The sequence below is a fragment of the Psammomys obesus genome, unplaced genomic scaffold (genome assembly GCF_907164565.1).
Source record: "Psammomys obesus unplaced genomic scaffold, mPsaObe1.curated_primary_1811, whole genome shotgun sequence".
In the NCBI taxonomy this organism is placed as follows: Eukaryota; Metazoa; Chordata; class Mammalia; order Rodentia; family Muridae; genus Psammomys; species Psammomys obesus.
The window spans coordinates 7,531,522-7,551,150 of record NW_026596101.1 but is presented as its reverse complement, the minus strand read 5'-3'; the positions used below and the strand labels follow the sequence as shown (position 1 = coordinate 7,551,150).

Below are 19,629 nucleotides of genomic sequence, written 5' to 3'. Positions count from 1 at the left end.
TTCTACTCAAGCCGATTCTTTCTCAACCTCAGCTGATAATTTTTTTGGACTATTTATGTCCTTATCACCTTGTAAGGTTTGAAATAAGTTACTTCATTCTTGAGTAGTTAATCCAATTGTGGGTCAGCAATTTCTCTCTCCTTCCTTCAGAGACTTTACTTTTTATGTTCAAACCCAGTATTTCTTTCTATAATGACAATGTTCAGTTTCTTTATTTTCTTGAGCATCTATGCACCTTTCAAAACATCTCTATTTCTTTTTCTCTCCTTCACAGACTTTACTTTCTATGTGCATTTACTTATTTCTCTTTCACTGCTTCTGCATTCCCTCTCTATTGAATTTTCTCTAAACTCTGTTCTCTTGAGATTAACGGTTTCAAGCATATATTACCAGTTTCGGATCAGCTTTTCAGTCTTCAGCCTCTGTGGTGGCCTCAGTTTGTGCCTGGTTTCGACTGCCTGCAAGCTGTGTCTAAATCTGGATTTTGTGCGTCAGATTTCCAAAGCCTAAGCTAGAAATTCGTGCAGCTGAGTTTCATGTCTGGAGCTCAACTGGGGCCCTAGCCTTGTAATTCATGCCCTACTTTGGCATGCCAATTGTTGTAAGACCCTGGTGACCTGCCAGCAATAAAAATAAAAATGCTAAGACCTTTTAATATTTTAAAGCATAGGCCTTAACTCGGCAGACTCTTATCTAGCTCATCTAAATTAAGCTAACCACCTAGCACCATCCTGCCATATGGCTAGCTATATCCCAGGCCCATAGTCATGCCTCAGTTCTTCTCGCATCTCTTACTGATGAAAATACCCTCCTCTTTCTTCTTCTCAGAGTCCCTGTCTCCCTACAAGGAAGTCCAGCCTTTCACTTCCTTACTGGATATTGGTGGTCAGTTTTTTATTAAAGCCCGTCAGGGAAGGCCTTGGGTAGGTAAGGAAGAACAGAAACATACCTTCACACAGCATAGCCTAGGAAATCACCTCCTGGTTAGCTGTGTCTTCATTATCACCTCTCCTCAGGTCCAGTCTTCTTTTCATTTCATGGGTGCTTTATCTTAGCACTATACTCTAATGCTTCTGTACCAAGGGCAGGAAAAACAAAAACATAGTCTTCCTCACAAGCAGCCCAGCTTCATTCAGAGAAGCTCAGAAAACCATATGTCTCAGTTTTGGTCTGTGTCTCCGTTATGGTTTGAATATAATATGTCCTCCACAGGAATACATGGCTAACCTTTGACTTGTAGCTGATAATGCTCTTTAGGAAAGTTTTAGAAACACAGTAGATGGGGGCTAGCATGAGGAAGTAGATCACTGTGGGATGCACCTTTGGGAATTGCATGTTCCCCATCCCTTCGATCTGCTCTTCCTGGGAACAAAAAACTTTTCTGAGTCTCACATGATGTCTCTCTCTCACACATACATACATACACAAAATAGAGCCAAGTATTCATGGACCAAACTCTCTAAAACTATGAACAAAAATAAATCTTTCTGTCCTTCAGTTTTTCTCTGTAATACTTTGTTACAACACAAAAGTAGCTAAACAGACTCTGCTGTCTAATATTGTTATAATTTTAATTTCAAAACAACTTCTAATTGGCCAGTCACAAAAAAGAAATAAAAACAGATATCTCCCTTTCCATAAATAAAATTAATGAATTAAAGAATATCTTCAAGTCTCATCAAAGTCTTTATTCTTTTTTACCTGTGGATATTAAAAATACTAAACTAGTTTTTTTAATGTGTATGAGTGTTTTGCCTACATATATGACTGTGTATGTCATGTATGCAGTTGCTCATGTTGGTGATAAGACAGTGTTCAATTCCCTGGGACTAGGGTTATCAGACAATTATAGGATCCACTGAATAGGATTACCTTTGAATTCACTCTCTACATATTGCTCAACAATGGATTGGAATACAGCACAAAACAGGAACAATTTGAAGTCTCTGCTAGCTACTGTTGTGGAAAGGTATCAGACCCTTTGCAAGCAGCAAAGCAATTGAGCAGTAAGTATGTGAACTGGTAACCAGGCCTATGGAACAAAATCTTTGTACTTCCTGTAAAGTTCCTACTTTGTACCCTCCTCTGGGGACTGTAGTGTGATATAGAAATTAGTTGGTCACATAGGACTAGCAACTCTGCTGAGTTTCTTCTTTTGATAGATTGAATTGTGAACTCCTAAAAGTCATATTCACTCAGAACCTTTCAATGTGGCCTGGTAGGGAAATGGTCATCACACACACACACACACACACACGCACACACACACACACACACACACACACACACACAATTCCAGATTACAATAAGGTCAGAACAGATCACATAATTCAATGATCAGGGTCATAGTGGGAAGGAAATTTGAGTACAGAAACATGCACAGGGGAAGGAAATATGAAGAATACATAGAAAAGATAGTATGCGATAACAGAGTCAGAGCACTGAGGGATGTTTCCACAAGATAAGGGGCAAGTGTGGTCAACGGTCACTGGAAGCTTGGAAGAAGAAAGAAGAAAGAGATTGGTTTCTCCCTTAGAGCATCTAAGCAGAACTAGCCATGCCTATCTTGAGAAATCGGGCTTTCCTGCAGAACTGCTCACAAAAATCAATATCAGACTTCAGCCCCCTGAGGTGTGAATTAACAGGTCCCCGTGGTGAAGCTAGTTGGTATATGGAACTTTGCAATGACAACACCCTACTAACTTTCCCTCTGTTACCCTTATGTTTTCTATGTGGTGAGTGCACACAGAGATAAGAGGGAAGAACTTTATATCTTCAGCATTATGCCTGCAGGCTGCCCCAACTCCTGCTCCAAGTATTTCACAAATAGGAGCAGTGGAAACCAAGGAGTTACAATCTGAAGGGTCCACAGGGGCCAGATAGGAACCTTAATGAGAAGTTCATCTGCTCCCAGAAGCTACTTCTGTTTTCCAGACTATCACTGCCCTGAAGGGATGTGTTACCTATAACACCCTGTTTTCGCATTTGCCACAATTATTCCAGATTTTTTTTTTTATGAACTATCCCAATTACTAAATTAGGAGAATATTCAATACAGGATGAAGCACGCACATGTAAGACGAGGTAACCTTTGCTCTGATCTCACAATGATGGGATTATTGACATGCTCTCTGGTATTCCTCAGCAAAAAGCAGGAGAGACCCCTGGTTGCAAGAATGCATATCTTAACTGCACCTAAGGTACCACTCATGGCCCCCGGAGTTTGCAGTCAAAGCCTGTTAGGAGCCAAGCCTCCCGAGGCAATGCCACTATCCTGCCAGCTTTCCTGAGCTAACAAGTAGCAGTGCTCATCTACTTGTGTGGAGTCTTATATTATGTATATTACATTCTTAGCAATACTAACCCACCCTGCAATGTATAAACCTATTGCATTGCTTTTAGGCTTTCAACTTGCAAAGATGTCCTTTTTTTTTTCAATACATCACATGTAAAAGATTGTTATAATCCGTTTCTGTTTACTAAAAGGGTATTATCTCTTCATAATTCCCCATTTCGCAAAAGGAAAAGTGGCTTTCTGAGTTGTAGTGTAAAGAGACTTAATTATCAGGAAATATTTCGAAGTGACTCACAGGCAAATGAGTCTGCCCTGTCTCTCTCCCTAGCAGCAGGGCCTCCACGCACAACTGCTCATAGGAATTACAGGTCACCATTCTAGGAGCAACCTTCCCTTTGGGGTGATAGAATATTGTGGAGTTGGCAGCTTTTGTCATCTGCTACTAAAGCCCCCCAAAAGAAAAGATTCAGCACTTTTAAAGGTCCCCTGTCCCCAGACTAGTTTTGATTTACAGGGCTGACAAGGTCAGCTCTTTAGTGGCTGCAACCCAGAGCCTCAAACTAAGAAAGAAAGATTCGGTTTATCTCATAATTCCAGATATGCTCTTGGCCAATGCACGCCCACCATATCTGAAACCCCTGCTGGCAGGAGGGGAGGAAACACTTCTGTGTCTGCAGGTAATTTACTGTGTTGGGAATGACCTCTCCTCGTGTGGAGACAATTGAGTTCTGTGTCACACCCTTGTTTTTATTACTTGATACTTTATCATCGTTGACTTTTCTCTGGTACTATCAGGATGTCCTCAAAAACCCACTGGTAGGTCATGCCTGACCTTTTCTAAGCCGGCGATGGATTTACATTTTTCAATTCTTTTAATCTAGTTCTATTGCTATTCATAAGCCTTAGGAGGACCTCAGAGTTCAGAGTCAGCCTCAAGGCCGATCAATAGCCTAAAATGGGAATGCTCAAGTGAGATGAGGCACAAAGGAAACTTTGTGACCTTGTGGAGAGGGAATCAAGGGGTGGTTTAGTGGTTAAGGACCCTTTCTGCTATTGCAGAAGAGCCAGGTTCATTTCCCTCCAAAACATCTATAACTTTGCTTTCAGGAATCCAAGGCACTCTTCTGATCACTATAGTCACCAGAAACACACATGGTGCACGTAAATACATAAAGGAAAAACTATGATACATGTAAAAAATTAAACAAATAAAACTTTCTAATTTTTCAGGAGAATTAATATACATGAGTCCTCAAGAACTCAATTTTTTTCCTTCTTTTTTGAAAGTTGCCATGGCATCCAACTTAAAAAGAATAAAAAGTGTCTAAGTAAATATTAGTATTGGGTATTATCTCAAAAAATCTTGGAAATTGTCCAAATAGCACCTAAAACATGAGCTATTTACTAGCTCATAAAAATTTTCTATAAAACAGGGATTAAAATTAAGGTTCAGTCAGTAAAATGTCTGTCATGAAAGTATGGAGATTCAATTCACGTACCATAAACCTGTGCAAAAGTCAGACTTTGCTGTGCATGTATGTAGTTTAAGCTTGGGAGCACGGCTGCAGAAAGAAAGAAGAAGACAGAGGACCCCTCAAGCTCATTGCTCAGCCAATATATCCAAATCTGTGATCTCTAGTTTCTGTAAGGGATCCTCTGTCAAAAAAAAAAAAAAAAATACACTAGAAAGCAACTGAAGAAGTCACCTGACATCGACCTCTGTCATCCACATGAATGTATTCACATGTATACATATGAACAAGTACATGTACCAGACACTCATTACAAACACACACACACAAAATCCTATAAAACAAACTTAAAGAAGCAGGTTCATCTTGTAGAAACAAGTAGCTAAAAGTGTGATGCCGCCATATACACGGAAGTATCAGGTCAGTTTTTTTCTAGGCTCAATACTCTGTGGCTATTCTACCATAATGAGCATTCATCAGTTTGCTCATAATGTGTTCTGGAGAGGCAGCCACCACAGACTCACTGGCAGAATCCCATTCTCTGCTTGCCACCCCTATATCTGCTATCACCTGGACAAGTTCAGAAGTGTCTTGAAGAGACTGCATTCTTCCATTTTTTATGAGCTGAAAACTCCATTTCTGGTGTCTGCGGTTATTGGTTCATATGTCACATGTTCCTAACTGTTGGACAGAGTCCAAAGCTCAACACTGGCAGAAGGTGCTGTCCTCTCCATGTTCGCCGCTCTCAGTCTCTTTCCTTGACTTCTTTAAAAATTGCTTCTCCCCACCCCCATGGTGGGTAAAGTAACTACCCAAACTTCTCTTTTTATATCTTCCGAGTTTTGCAATTCACCAGAAAACGTATTGTCTCCTCAGATAGACTCTGGTTTTGATAGCATATGTATCTGCAGAAAAGAGAACAGGGTCTCCTGGTCAGCCAGGTCTAGCTCCTACTCTTCTTAGAGCTAGCATTATGAAAAACATCTTTCTTATGGGAAAAGAGATGGCGTTTCCACTCATAGAAATGATGGTCTATAACATGGTAACATTATTTCTGGATCTGTTGACATGGTTAAAGCATTATTGCATTTATTGAAAATGTAAATGAGTGATGTCTATTAGACTAATTTTTCCTGGAGTGATATCAACAAATATTTTACACCAGATAGAGCACCAAAAAATAGTTTAAATACATACCACCGAAAGTCAACTTGGTGAAACAATGAGGTAATTAGGATTTTCTATAGGAGGGCCAGGGAGGGTTTGCTCAGAGGTAGCTGTATCACTGAAAACCTCACCCAGGATGGGTGGCGACTTAAGAAACTGAAATCCAGGAGCTCTATGCATGACTTGCAGGTGGCTCTACATATCCAAGAGTATCTTCTCCAAGCAACTCCACTGGGCAGTTTCTTCTTCCAAGTAGCTGTTTCCTGATTTTTTTTTTTTTTAAATCTTGAGGAGGGGCAGTGTGAAGCCTGTAAATTCCAGATCTTCCTTCTGGACTTGTAAGGTTGGTTGTTCACTTTCTGAATCTCATGAACTTCACTCCTCCCTTCAGGAGGGAATATTTCAATTAGAAAGAAATTGCCACATGACAAAGCTTTATTATCTAGAGGGGTACTTATTAAATACCCACGAATGATGCTCATATTCCCTCTCTATTTCTTGAAAACTGAGTATCACCCATATGCTTTGTTAAACATGACAATATGTCATAGGACTCCAGATGGCAGAACTATTTGACAGTTTTCTTGACCCGAGAAGCCAGTCCTTTACAGATATTTGAAACAATGGAGCCAGGGGTGAGGGTGGGAGATGCAGAGCTCTGCTGATGAGAACAATTGGTTCACAAACCTAGTTGGTTCATGTTGGTGTGCTACACATTTTCTAAATACGGCAAAACTTACCAGCAACCTACAAGGCAATTTTTATTAGTCTGTTTGCTCAAATTAAAAAAGCTTAAGTATGGAGAAACTGTTTTACACAAAATGACACAGCTTAGGGATAGGAATGAGATTCTGAGTCACTGAACCATATTGCAAGAGAACTTTTCTGAAAACATCAGCTTGGCTCCTAATCTGGATTGCACCGAGGAAGAATAAACAGTCATGGCAAGATGGCATGATTTAGCGAAGGCTGCTGAAGCTGCCCCATCTACAAACGATCTTCCTCACTGGCATACCCTCATAGGAATTCTAATATTCCGAGTCTTTTAAAATTTTTTTCTATTTAAGTGTTTGTAAATAGCATTGGGAAGTGTAAAGTATGAAACAGAACCGATGCCCAGTCACTGAAATAACAAATTGGCTTACACCAGTTCTCAACTAGAGGTAAAATTTGCCCTCTCACCAGGGACAGGTCCCCTCAAGCCTTTTTGATTGTCAGAACATTGGGGGAAAGGGTTAAGATGGGAGCTGAGATCACCCTAGTATGCTCTTTGGTAGCCTTCCCAAAGATTAAGAATCATCTAGTCCAAAATATCAGTACTGAAAAGGTTGAGCTGCCCTGTCTGAGCATAAATAATGTGGTCACATTATACACTTGACATGTATCAGGCTCAGCCCTGTCTAAAGCCCATGTCATTTTCGGAAAAATCCTCTTTCCCCTTCTTGTGCCATAGCATTTGCATGGTACAGTTTAATTTTAGCAGTAGCTTTAGTATTTTCGAATTAGAATGACGCTGTTTTAATTGAAACAATCTATTAATAGGCCTTTGTGCATAGAAAGTGTCCCTCTGAGTGGTTACAATGCTCCCGGCTCATCTACCTCATGTTAGATGAATTCACATCCAAAATATGAAGGCTACCCTATTTACTGAGTTATCATATGCCGGCTTTTCTCAATTTCCAGCAAATTGTCTCATAAATAGGAATGTGATTAAGCCCCTGAAAGCTATTTTTGTTATTATTGAGGTAATTAAACTGTGGTCGCCACTCCACTTTTGTGAGTACATCTGCTCTCTGGTAAGTAACGAATCAAATTCTGTTCAGTGAGGAACTGTATATGTCTTGGTGTGTGAGTAAATAGAAGGCCTCTTTTCTGACTATTTTTCAACCAAGGCTTTGGTTTCGCTGCAACAAGAATGCTTTCCAACTGTAGCTTTGAGGAACTTTATTACAGGAGGTAATATCTATGTATCAAAACTAACAGGAACTTCATCATTATTTACTACATTTTCTGTACAATAGTAATGAGTTTTTGACATTTTCACACATGTACATGATGTATTTTGAATATCCTTTTCCCCACTCCTACTCCAACTAATACCCATCCTCTTCCAAACTATCCCCTCTTCTACTTTCATGTCCTGACGCAATGAGCATCACTAAGGTCACCTACAGGAGTATGGGTAGTGACTTACTTAAGGAGTATTGGTCAGTTGTTGGTGCCTGCATCACTAAAGAAAACATCTTTTCACACATCAAACATTGTTGAGTAAATATCCACAGGGAAAGGTAGGGCCCCTTCCGTGGCAATGCTGACAGGTACAACCCTGTCCAGTGCTTGGGCGGGTACATTTCCTGACTTTATAGCTTGATATTCTATGGAGTCATAAGCTTCGTTGGTTTTGGTTTCTCCATTCTTCTTAGCCTGGGTGGTTTAGAAACAGAAGTCTCCAATGAGCAGCTCCTTTCCTCATTGTGTTGCAAATAGGACCTGTGCCTGATTTTAAGGCTGTGTCTTCTTATGTTATTCTGAATTCAAAGGCTTAACAACCACAGCCATCGCTGAGGGCAGGTTTTGGTTACTTGAGAAACTTTGATTTAATTGACTCTCCATAGGCATTGTGGCTCATAAAGCATAAAGAATACAAGCACCAAGTCAACCCTCTCGGGCCAGCTGCCAGGAGCTACTGCCACTGTAATGGCCATGATTTCAACATGACTTTTTAGCCTCCACAGGGGTCTAGCTTAGCCCAGAGCCCATTGTCCCTGAATCTAGGCCTCCAGCAGAAAGCAACACAGCCACAGCCACCATCCACCAGTACAGACCCTCCTAACCACAACACTCTAACTGCCCCTCTGTGCCTTCTCAAGGATTTGAGACTACTTTCAGTTAATTTATAGGCTGATTTAACTACTCTAGAAAATGAAAGTACTGAAGATGGTTTTGTCAATCCCATCCTCCCACCCCCATATATAGAAGCGCCTAAATAATAGACCATTTTTCATAACAAAAGAGGACAGGTGTCTTAGTATTCACCTATAATCCTATCACTAGGGTCACAAATACAAGACCAGCCTGGGCTACACAGTGAGACTCTCTTTCAAAAGACAAAAAAGAAAGAAAGAAAAAACAAACAAACAAATAAAAACCCTAATCAATTGATTAATAATCAACAACAAAAAGATTTACTTCTGGCCGATAAATACCAGGGAACATGGCAGAAATCCCACAGAACCAAGCACATTTGATTAATAAGTTCCATTTTATACACAAGGAGATCAAAAGTTACAAAGATGAGCAAGCAGAACTGGCATGTGTGATGTATAAACACTTACCTTTGTAATTCTTGCATCATTTGTTGAGCTTTTCTACATTCTACAAAACTTGCTCATAGAATCTGAAAAACATCCTGAGAAGAGCTGTAGCTTCATTATCTAAAAGATAGTAAACACTAAACACAGTGTCTGTAATACAGTAAATTTAAATCTTTAGTTACATTTATTTAAAAATCGAAAGTTTTTTTTAAGTGAAGCTCTGCCCATTCTAGATCCTTGGCTGAGGTATCTACTAGCGCCCACTGGTTTAGCCACTCACGTTCTCATAACATATGTCAGTTCTTAGAATAGAATTTACTTACATACTAATTCATTCTGCCACTTAACAGCAATTTACAGGGCATTTATTGAACTCTATCCAGTGTATCAGAGGCAAGTTAGATCATGAGATGAATACTGTCCCTGCTTTCAGGAGATACAGTACAAAGAAAGGCCATGCCCAGGTCTGGCAGAATAGCCAGTACAAAGGCCCTGAGGTAGAAACAGACCTGAGATACTCTAGAAAAGTGTAGGGGGCCAGTGTGATTAAAGGTCATTGAAGGCAAAACACAAAACAAGCAAGAGGGTAGTGTGTGTGTGTGTGTGTGTGTGTGTGTGTGTGTGTGTGTGTGTGTGTACAAGAGATAGATCATGAGGAGATGAGGACATGGGCATGAGGGTGTGAGGGAGTAAAGGCATGAAGGCGTGAGAGCAAGCAGGCATGAAGGCACATGAATTGAGGCCAGTAAGTCTCAGGCATCCACCTACCTCTGCCTTTCCCCTGCTGGGATTACAAGCTCATTCAATCTCAACCATGTTCACATGGGTTCTGGGAATGGAGCCCAGGTCCTCACAGCTCTGTGGCAAGCATTTCACCAGCTAATCTCCCCCCTCAACCCCCTTTTCTAATTTTTTTTGTCAGCAGTTTTAAAATTAATGGTGGCCTTCAACATTTCCATTTGCGCTGAATGATCAGAGGTATTACAGAAGTATTCTAATATTCATAATTGTTTTTCTAACCAAAGTTAGAGACTGTTTTTAGCAAGAAAAAAAATAAGAAAAGTATTAAACGCATCACACATCCCAATAATGTTTATGCATATGTTAGACTAACTTTCTAAAAACAGATGAGGGTGTCAAGTGATGTAACTATGATTTATAATGTGAAAGGCAATGGAATGACAGAAATCATTTCTCATGAGATAAACTTAACAACATTGTGCTTATTTGCTTTGCTTTCAGAATTACCATCTCTGAAGACGGAAACCTCAGAATCATCAATGTGACTAAATCTGATGCTGGCAGTTACACCTGTATTGCCACTAACCATTTTGGAACTGCCAGCAGTACTGGGAATGTGATCGTGAAAGGTAACGGCTAACCCAAAGAACACATGTGCCTTCACTTCTAATAATAGAATTTGTAGATGTGGCAGTGTTCATATTAATATGTATAGAAAGTGCTGTTGCTAGATTAGTTCATCACAGCAAGCATGATATGATTAACAGTTCTTTGAGAACCATTGGTAATGAATATGATTGAAAGGCTATCTTATTTCAGCATCGTCCAATACAATTTGAGAATTACAGCCATTGTATCTATTATAGTATTGTAACAAATGTTATCTGCAGTCCTTTAATTAAATTTCTTTCAAGTCCCTATAGGTTTGGAATTCATGTCTAGGAACCCTGCGCTAACAAATTAAAAACCCATGATTCAAGTACTATTTTTAGCAAGCATTGTTTAAACAACGACGCTGGCAGTTTTACAAAGAGCTGCCCTGGGTATTCAGAGATATGGATATGGCTTCTCCAAGTAATAAAGGGGTTTGATCACCTCTGTGCTTTGCTTAAGTCACCCAGCCAACCCTGTCAGTTTTAAGAAAATAAAATGTCCCTCGTCTCTTAGTCTGGGTGCTTTATGCTCTTTGCACAGCGTATCATGTGAAAATGTCCCAACACTAGCTTGATGGCATTGCTGCTGGAAGTGCTGAGAATTGTAAAGGATGAGATCTTAATTTCCATTTCATTTGAATTTCTATCACCTTCTGTCTTGCACAGTCAGCCTCAGGAATTTTCAGTTGCAGGAAACTCAATGGTGCCTTGACTAATAAAAATAACACTCAGTGTGGTGACTTGTTAGAGGTCACCAAAAATGGAAGGACTTAAGCCCAGAAATCTGAATTCAAGTTTTCCCTGGTTCTACAGGTAAAATTGGAGATCATTTTTTTCCTGTTGAAATGTAGTGCATTCTGATGAGTTGCTTCATATTCTTTCTTACTGACCTATTTGTAGCTTCCTCTCTGCAGTAAGACAGCCCAAGGCAAGCAAGAATATTCAAAAAGGATATTTACCTCAATTATAACTTAAACTTGAAGCTGAAAACAATCACCTAATTATATATGTCAGGGTCAGTGGAAGTTGACAATGTGCTGTCATCTTGAAAAGGCTTTTTACCATGAATATACTTATCCGTATAGATGGAGAATTGGAAGTCAAGAGGGTTAGAGATAGATCTGTATGGAGGGGGACTCCGACCACTTTGGTTTGTTAATTATTCTCCATACTCATAGCAAAGGCCTATGACTGTGGGTTTGCTCTGTCTCACAAAAGAAGGAGAGGCTGGCTAATAGGTATAACACAGACTTCCAGCTATAGGGCCTTGGTGATATGTGGTTATGTCAGCTGCCAGAGGAAATTTAGTGACTACTAAGACCAAGATAGAAAGCCTAAGCTTTGTGAGATGGTTACCAGTAACACTCAGGCCTATTAGAATGATGTCTCTTTATGCAGATATAATAGGCTACTAACACAACATGTTAAATTATGATTAAAGCCAAAGAGATGCGATTTAAATCTAATTTCTTCCAATTACTATCTCTATGATTTTGGATGTGATTAGTAGCCTATATGAAGATATAGGCTATGCATGGCCTCTTGGCATGGTTTGTGGGTCTGTGGTGATCCACATTAAGAAATAACTATGGGCACCTGGAAAGAGTGGTCGTCGTAATTATTACTGATGTCATTATTTATGTTATAATAAAATGAGTTTACACACATTCTAAATCATTGAACACTTAATGAAGTTTCTAACCCGGCAGAGTAATTAGAAAAGGCAAGTGAGATGGAGGCTATAGACACACAAACACAGATATCATACTTCTCTGCTACACTGTGGAGAATAGGGTATTTTCTCATCCAAATTCATATGATAGAGATGCCTATTTCCTTCTCTGCTGCCATCTTGTATGGTACCACAGAGCAAAGCTTTCAAATATATCAGGGTTAAGTGTATCATGGCCACCTCATATTCTGCATAGATATAAATATTGCTGAGATACTGGCTTCTGCTTATCTTCACAAATTAAATAATTTATCTCTTGCCTTCTAATAAGATGTGAACAGTAGTTCCTCAAGTATAGTACAAGAGTTCCAGTGGGTTCACAGTTAAATGCTTTTAATTTTAGTAATCGTTTATGTGTTTCAATGTGTATAAAGAAAACAAGTTTTCTGTCAATATCAATGAATTTTACAAAAACTTTTAAAATATATTTAATTATGTCAGCATACAAAAGAGTATTAAGCATTCATTACTAAGAGGGTAGTCAGGGTGGTGTGTATGTAGTTGAAGATGGGAACTAAACCTTCAGAGGTATTTTCATGAAAATTCTAGTGCACTCAAGAGGACATATGGTACCCTGCCTAAGTGGAACAGCGGTGTGTGCATTCTGACTACAAGCACTGGGCTGAAAAGGCTCCATCAGTGAAGTGCTAGTCTTGTAAGCGTGAGGACCTACATTCAGTGCCCAGAATACAGATCTTAAGAGTCAGGCCTGGTGACACGCATGCGTAATCCTCAGGCGGGCTGATCGCTGGTGCTGTTTTGCCAGCCAGGTCAGCCTACTCGACATGACCCCGTCTCAAGAAAACAAGGTGGACTGCTCACAGAGAACAGCATCCAATCTGCCTCTATCCTTCACATACATGTGTATAATGTACATGCCCACCTGCACATACATGTACATTACACACCCATATAACTGCACATACAAGCGTGTACACACACACACACACACACACACACACAAACACCTTTAAATTCTCAGCATCCTTATAATACCAGCACTTGGAATGCTGAGGCAAGAGAATCAGGGTTCCAAGTCCAGCTTTGGTTATATACAGAATTTGAGGCCAGTCTCAGAAAATAAACACATATGACCTAAAAATTTCAGAAGAATGTGAGAAAGAAGAAATCCTAGTGAACAATAAGGTCAGATCATCTAGCTAGGAGCCTGCTGCCCACTCAATGTGAATGTGCTGGACTTGGTCTCTGGCACTCAGATATATCAGTGTCTCCATCCAGGCCTCTGAATCCTGTGCTGTTGTGATCTGGGGGTGGGAATATGAGCTTCATTTGGTCAGTATGGTCATGGAAGATAAGAATCCTGTTATTTAAGTAGAGTCCAAGGTGATTAGGAAACCCTCGTGTCTCCCAGTGGTTGAATCTGACTTGTGCTGGTGTGAAGCGCAGTGCCTGTGTGTACTGGGGACTGCCATGTCTCTACCAGGGACGTTAACATAAACTGAGAAATCTGCCCCTAAAGCACAACAAAGGCAGGGAGAGACCATTCTGAACTCAGCATGAACTGTGCCAAGTACTCAATCCCACATCAAATGCTCAAGCCCCATACCTTTAGTTCAGCTGTAGCCATTTAGCCTGGAATACGGCATACTGCTGTATTTTAATTCACTTTCCAGATCTACAAAGAGACTGATTTATCAGAGAAGGTGCTCTCTAACCTTAAAATGTGCCTGTGTTCATCTTGATCTCTTCATATGTTGGGATTTAGAACTCTGGGAAGGTCAGACATCAGAACACATTTTTTCCCCAACCTTTTTGCAATAATTGTGTCATTAACCACTCCTTTAAAATTCAGTTCCCTTACTCACTACATCTGGCCCAGTTATTTCGAGAAAGGCTGAAGGTAGATATTTTCAGACACAGGGTCAGTAAGTAGGAGAGGAGAAGGGGACACATTCCCTTCATGAGACAGGAGGTTTAAAATAAATCCCTGGCAAGTATCCATCTAGGGGATAAATATTCAGATTATGCACGAGCAGGCTTCAGGAGTGCAGGATTCTGACAGGTACCCAGGAGATGCTTGATTATCCTCCTACCATCTGAATTTCTAAGTTTTACTGATTTTATTTTTTACGCTAGTTGTAGTATAATTAGAATTTGGTTGGTTGTTTAACTCTAAGCAAGAACATTTCTCAAGTCGGGCTCCCCGTTCCTAACAGAAAGTATTGGCTTAACTTTAAACAGTGGTGGGCATTTATGATTGTCAATATTATTAAGAGCTAGGAGGAAGGTCAGCTTCCTTTTAATGCCGTATCAGACTCATGAATTCCTATAGAGGTTTTAAATCTTTACACCAGATGTAGCAGTGTGCTCTGTTGCATTGCGGTTGTCTTAGCTACACAGGTTTTGTAGGACAAGAATTTTTTTTTAAGTCACAGGCCTAAACAAAGCACCTAGGGTGTTTGTCTGGCTGTGGATGGACAAGGTAACCATGATAATAAGAACCCTATCTTCTATTGATCACTTTCAGGGATCAACATGAAATGCAGGCTTTTAAGCTATGGGTGTGGTTACCATAGTTATCTTGTCGAATTATCTCCAAAGCCACCTTGTGTAACTGCAGATAGTGGTTTCAGTATATGCTTTGACAGGCATCCTACAAATGAAGGACTTTGTCCGTGTTCCCTAGCAAGCGAAAATCGAATAGAGTTCTTCATGGGAACACAGGTCTCCTGGGCCTTGCCGCTTACCTTCTTCATCTTCACACCTGGGATGAGACCTGAAAAAAATAAACTGCATGCTAAGTGAGCACCGCAACGGATCTTTATGCTTACCTGAGCTAGAGAATGCATGAATTTGCACACTGCGACCAGCAGATTGTATCCAGCCTTCTGCCTATTGTCTACCCCAAAGCGAATAATAGCATTCACACGTTCAACTGATTGGGGAAAGACAAATTATATTTTTGAATGTAGAAATTTTATGAAATTGATATTTCACCATTCGTAATTAAAGTGTATTTAGAAGTCAGGCAGAGCATTTTTTTTTTTTTTTGCATAACTATGCTTTTATACTGTAGCAACAATGTAGAGTTGTTAAAGTACAAACTTTGCCTCATGGCCTGCAAGGCAGACCTCACATACGCAGACCTCACATACTCCCAAGGAAAAGTTAATTTTGCAGTCCTTTTCAGCCCTGTACACTGAAGGTGCTCCATGGATTATGTGAACATTGAATTGATTGCTTCCTTGCCAGATAAAGTGATCATTGTTCACCTCATCAAAAGTTCATCCATGTTCAGAAAGAGCAGATTCTTCAAGTGTGTGTCTCTCTGTGTGTGTGTATGTATGTGTGTGTTTATAGTGACTCCATCACATACATACATATATGTATAGGTATATGTTTATGTGTAACCATGTAAGCATGCACACATGTGGTGGTTTGAATAGGAATGGTCCCCATAGGCTCGTGTGTTTGAATTTTTGGCTATAGAGAGTGGCACTATTAGGACTATTATGATGTGTGGCCTTGATAGAGGAAGTGTGTCACTACGAAAGCAGGCTTTGAGGTCACCTATGCTCGAGCTATGTCCAGTGACACAGTCTCTCCTTGCTGCCTGTGGGTCAAGATGTAGAATCCTTGGCTCCTCTAGCACCATGTCTGCCTGCACTCTGCCCTGCTTCTCGCCATGTTGATAATGGAATAAAGCTCTGAAACTAAGCCAGCTCCAATTAAACATTTTCCTTTGTAAGGGTTGGCCTAGTCATGCTGTCTCTTCTTAACAATGGAACCCAAACTAAGACAACACACATCTAAGACAGAAAAGACAATTTCTTCCCAGCACCAGAGGGTAGGATATCTATGACATCTCTAGTGTGGGCTGTGTAAAACTTACCTTCTGTGTTAATAAAATGGGACCTTGAGAAAGATCAACCATCCCTGCTTAGAGAGATGAGGGAAATACAGTCTTTTTAGTTGAAACCATTTTGAAGAGGAATGCATTTGAAACAACCTACATATTACATATAAAATTATTCAAGACTTTGTCAAAATTGGACTGGGGAATCAATCAGAACTCAGTAACCAGCAATGACGTTTGCCGGCTAACACACAACAAAAGCTTTTAACATTAGGCCCTTATAACAGAATACATTTTGACCTAATTAGATGTCTTCCACTGGAACCAATTACATCCAGGCGATAATTAAAGGCCTTCCTAATAGGATTAGCACAATTTATGACCCAAGGCACCTAAAGTAGGAAGGAAAACTTTGTTGGTTAGAAGTGCTAAATACTAGTTATGATAGATCCTTCCATAAAAGGACAGTGGCCAAACCATGTCAGTGGCAGATCTTACTAGCATCTAAAATAGTAATAGAAAGTGTAGGCAGTTATACCTCATGTCCTGCCTATGTTCACAGTGGTCTGACATATTTGAAAATCTAATGGCACAGGACATAATAACTTCTCTGACATTCATGGGGACCTTGACAGTAGCCACTAAGATTTCCCAAATTACCTGACTTTAACAGTACTAACTATAGACATAGCAATTCCTTCTTTTAAACAAATAACTAATAAAAGAGATCTTATTGCACCAAGATTTAAGTTTATAAAGGTTACACTCCAGGAGAACCTTTCCCACATCTGGTGGACACCAGACTTCTCTGTCCTTGGCCTATGAGGAAAACAACCTCCTTTGGCTTGTATTTCTTTATACCCTGTTCTTCTATGGGAAAGCATCTAGGCTGAAGATAAGCACCCCCATAGCATCCTTGTTTTTGGTGTGCTAGACACACCATGAGTCAGTCAGCTTGTAAAGAAATATCACTCTCACTAGTAATAATCACAAAAATGCACCTGAGCATTCAGCTAATTTACATCTAAGAATAGCAAAAGGAAGCCATAGCTTTGTTGATGAGCGTGGAAGGAATATGGTACCCAAACACCTGGAATACAGTTCACATACAACCAGAATAGACATTTGAGTAACAAAGTTGACAAAGAAGAATCACTATGGACCTGAAATTCCATTTCTAGATACTTACTCTGGAGGAAGTCACAGATAGATACTCTAGAAAAAAAAAATCATTTTTAAAAACTATCGGTGCATGAGGTACTATTTAATTCATGTGTTATGGCTAAATGCCAGGTTGGTAATAGAAAATAATGCCAAGTAATCCTTGAAGAAAAAAGTACATGTGCATCGTAAACAGATTTAATAGGAAAAGGAACATTGAGTGTTCTTATATGAAGGCATTTAGCTATGTTACTCCTAATCTATTTGCAAAGATTTTAAATATATATTCCTAGAAGAAAAAGCATATCCATGAAGATATGCTGAAAACTGCTAATTCTAGAAGTGTTACCAACATCTGAGTGTTGGTAAATTGTTGCTTGTAGTCCCGAAACGTGTCAAATTTAAAAGGTCAGATCAGAACTCCATACTGCAGCTACATCACCTCAATGGCAGATCTGAAATTTTCTACTTCTTGCCCTCATATTGTAAACTAGACACAACTTTTATAACAATGATATTTTTTGTTCAATCTTTTTTAAATTTATTTTTTATTAATTACAGTTTATTCACTTTTATCCTACCTGTAACCCCACCCTTATTCCCTCCCAATCCCATCCTCCTCCCTCTTCTTCTCCTATGCCCCTCTTGCAGTCCACTAGTGGCGGAGGTCCTCCTCCCCTTCCATCTGATCCTAGCTTATCAGGTCTCATCCGGAGTGGCTACATTGTCTTCCTCTGTAGCCTGGCAAGGCTGCTCCCTGCTCAGGGGGAGGTGATCAAAGAGCCAGCCACTGAGTTCATATCAAAGACAGTCCCTGTTCCCCTTACTAGGAACCCACTTTATACCAGTGATATTTAACCAGCTCTATACAAATGCTTTCTTTTGTGGTTAAAAAAAAAGTAGAATAAAATAATGAATTATTTTTCTTTAATGAACATTTAACAGTCAGAATTAGCCAAACAAACAAAGGCAACACACAATATGACTCTGGAGCTTCATTAAATGTGAAGCACATAATTAATTTCTTTTCCAGCCATTCAAAGACACTTGTGTTGTACTGATTCAGTTTAATTGAACTTATTACCACGAGAAGATAATAAGAAATATATTGAAGATATCCATCTGGCTTGCATCGGAAAACTCACATTTCATTCTTCATGGCTGTCATAGGCCATACTAATTGCCTCATTTCAGTTGGTTTACAATCAGTATGATTTAGCTATTAACGCGATAAAATTCTTACTGGAGAGGAAGTTGATATTAAAAGCATAGATCTCTTAGCTACCTCTGCTACCACTTCCGCCCACATCCTCAGCATTATTGAAGTTATATATTTTTAAGCGCATAAATAAAAATCCATTTTTCTCATGCACATCTTTTTAGGTTACACCAGTCATCTTTCCACAGAGCTGTTCCTCTTCTCAAGGAAAGACATGCTTTATATTCAGCTTTTCAGTTCATTAAATGTTTACTTCCTTAGTGGAAATGAATTTTAAACGACTAATTGTTTAATAAATAAAAAAGAAGAGCAAAATTAGCCATTCTCTCTCCTGCTTCTGTCCCTTAACTTCATGCGATTTCCTGCTCTGTCAGATAGGTGTTTTTTTTTTTGCTGCCATGCAGTGTCTCAGGACAGGGTTGTGGAGCTGTTTGTTTGTGTCAAATCACTTCTCTCCTTTTGTTAGAGAGGTGACCCCATGAATAGAGGGGTGTAACACCTACTCCCAACTCTGAAAGGGAAGGTTTGGTCTCTTACAAACCCTGAACCAGAAAGGAAACGTGTTCAAGTAACTCACAAGTGACTCTCCCCTTCCTTCCTTGGCATTTATTTCCTGCACCAGAGCCAACATGGGTATGACCCCTCCAAAAGAGCAGCCTCTCCAAACCATGATTGAATTTCTCTGGCTGTCATAGGCAATCACATCTTAGAAAAACACTCAAAAGACTCTAAGCATTGAGGTTAAATACAGAATCTGACCAAGATGAAAGCAAGTTAATTAACATTTCCATCATCTCTCTGTGATTTGCTTTAGCAGGGGCCACTTCTAAAAGGTTAAAATGGTTGTCTCTGTTACACATCCACTTGAGGAGCTGAACGTAGGTTCCTGGGTTCACTGTGTAAGAGAGGAAATATGGGCAGAACATTCAGAGGAGCAGCGACTTTTTACGTGGCCTTCTCTCAGCTCTATAATCAGTGTGCAAAAGTGCAAGACATGTTATATAAAGTGAAGATTAACAGCATCTGCTTTGAAGATTTTCCAGACTGGAAAACATGAC

General features: G+C 39.7%; 1 protein-coding gene across 3 annotated transcripts in view; it reads left to right on the top strand.

Moving 5' to 3' along the window:
* LOC129692233 (contactin-4) overlaps positions 1 to 19,629 on the top strand; it is a 1,033,094-nt gene that overhangs the window by 945,975 nt on the left and 67,490 nt on the right. For all 3 annotated transcript variants that reach the window (XM_055628516.1, XM_055628514.1, XM_055628515.1), the window contains one exon: positions 10,491 to 10,618. In XM_055628516.1, coding sequence (XP_055484491.1) covers positions 10,491 to 10,618 — 128 coding nt within the window. The remainder of the gene's footprint in view (positions 1 to 10,490; positions 10,619 to 19,629) is intronic.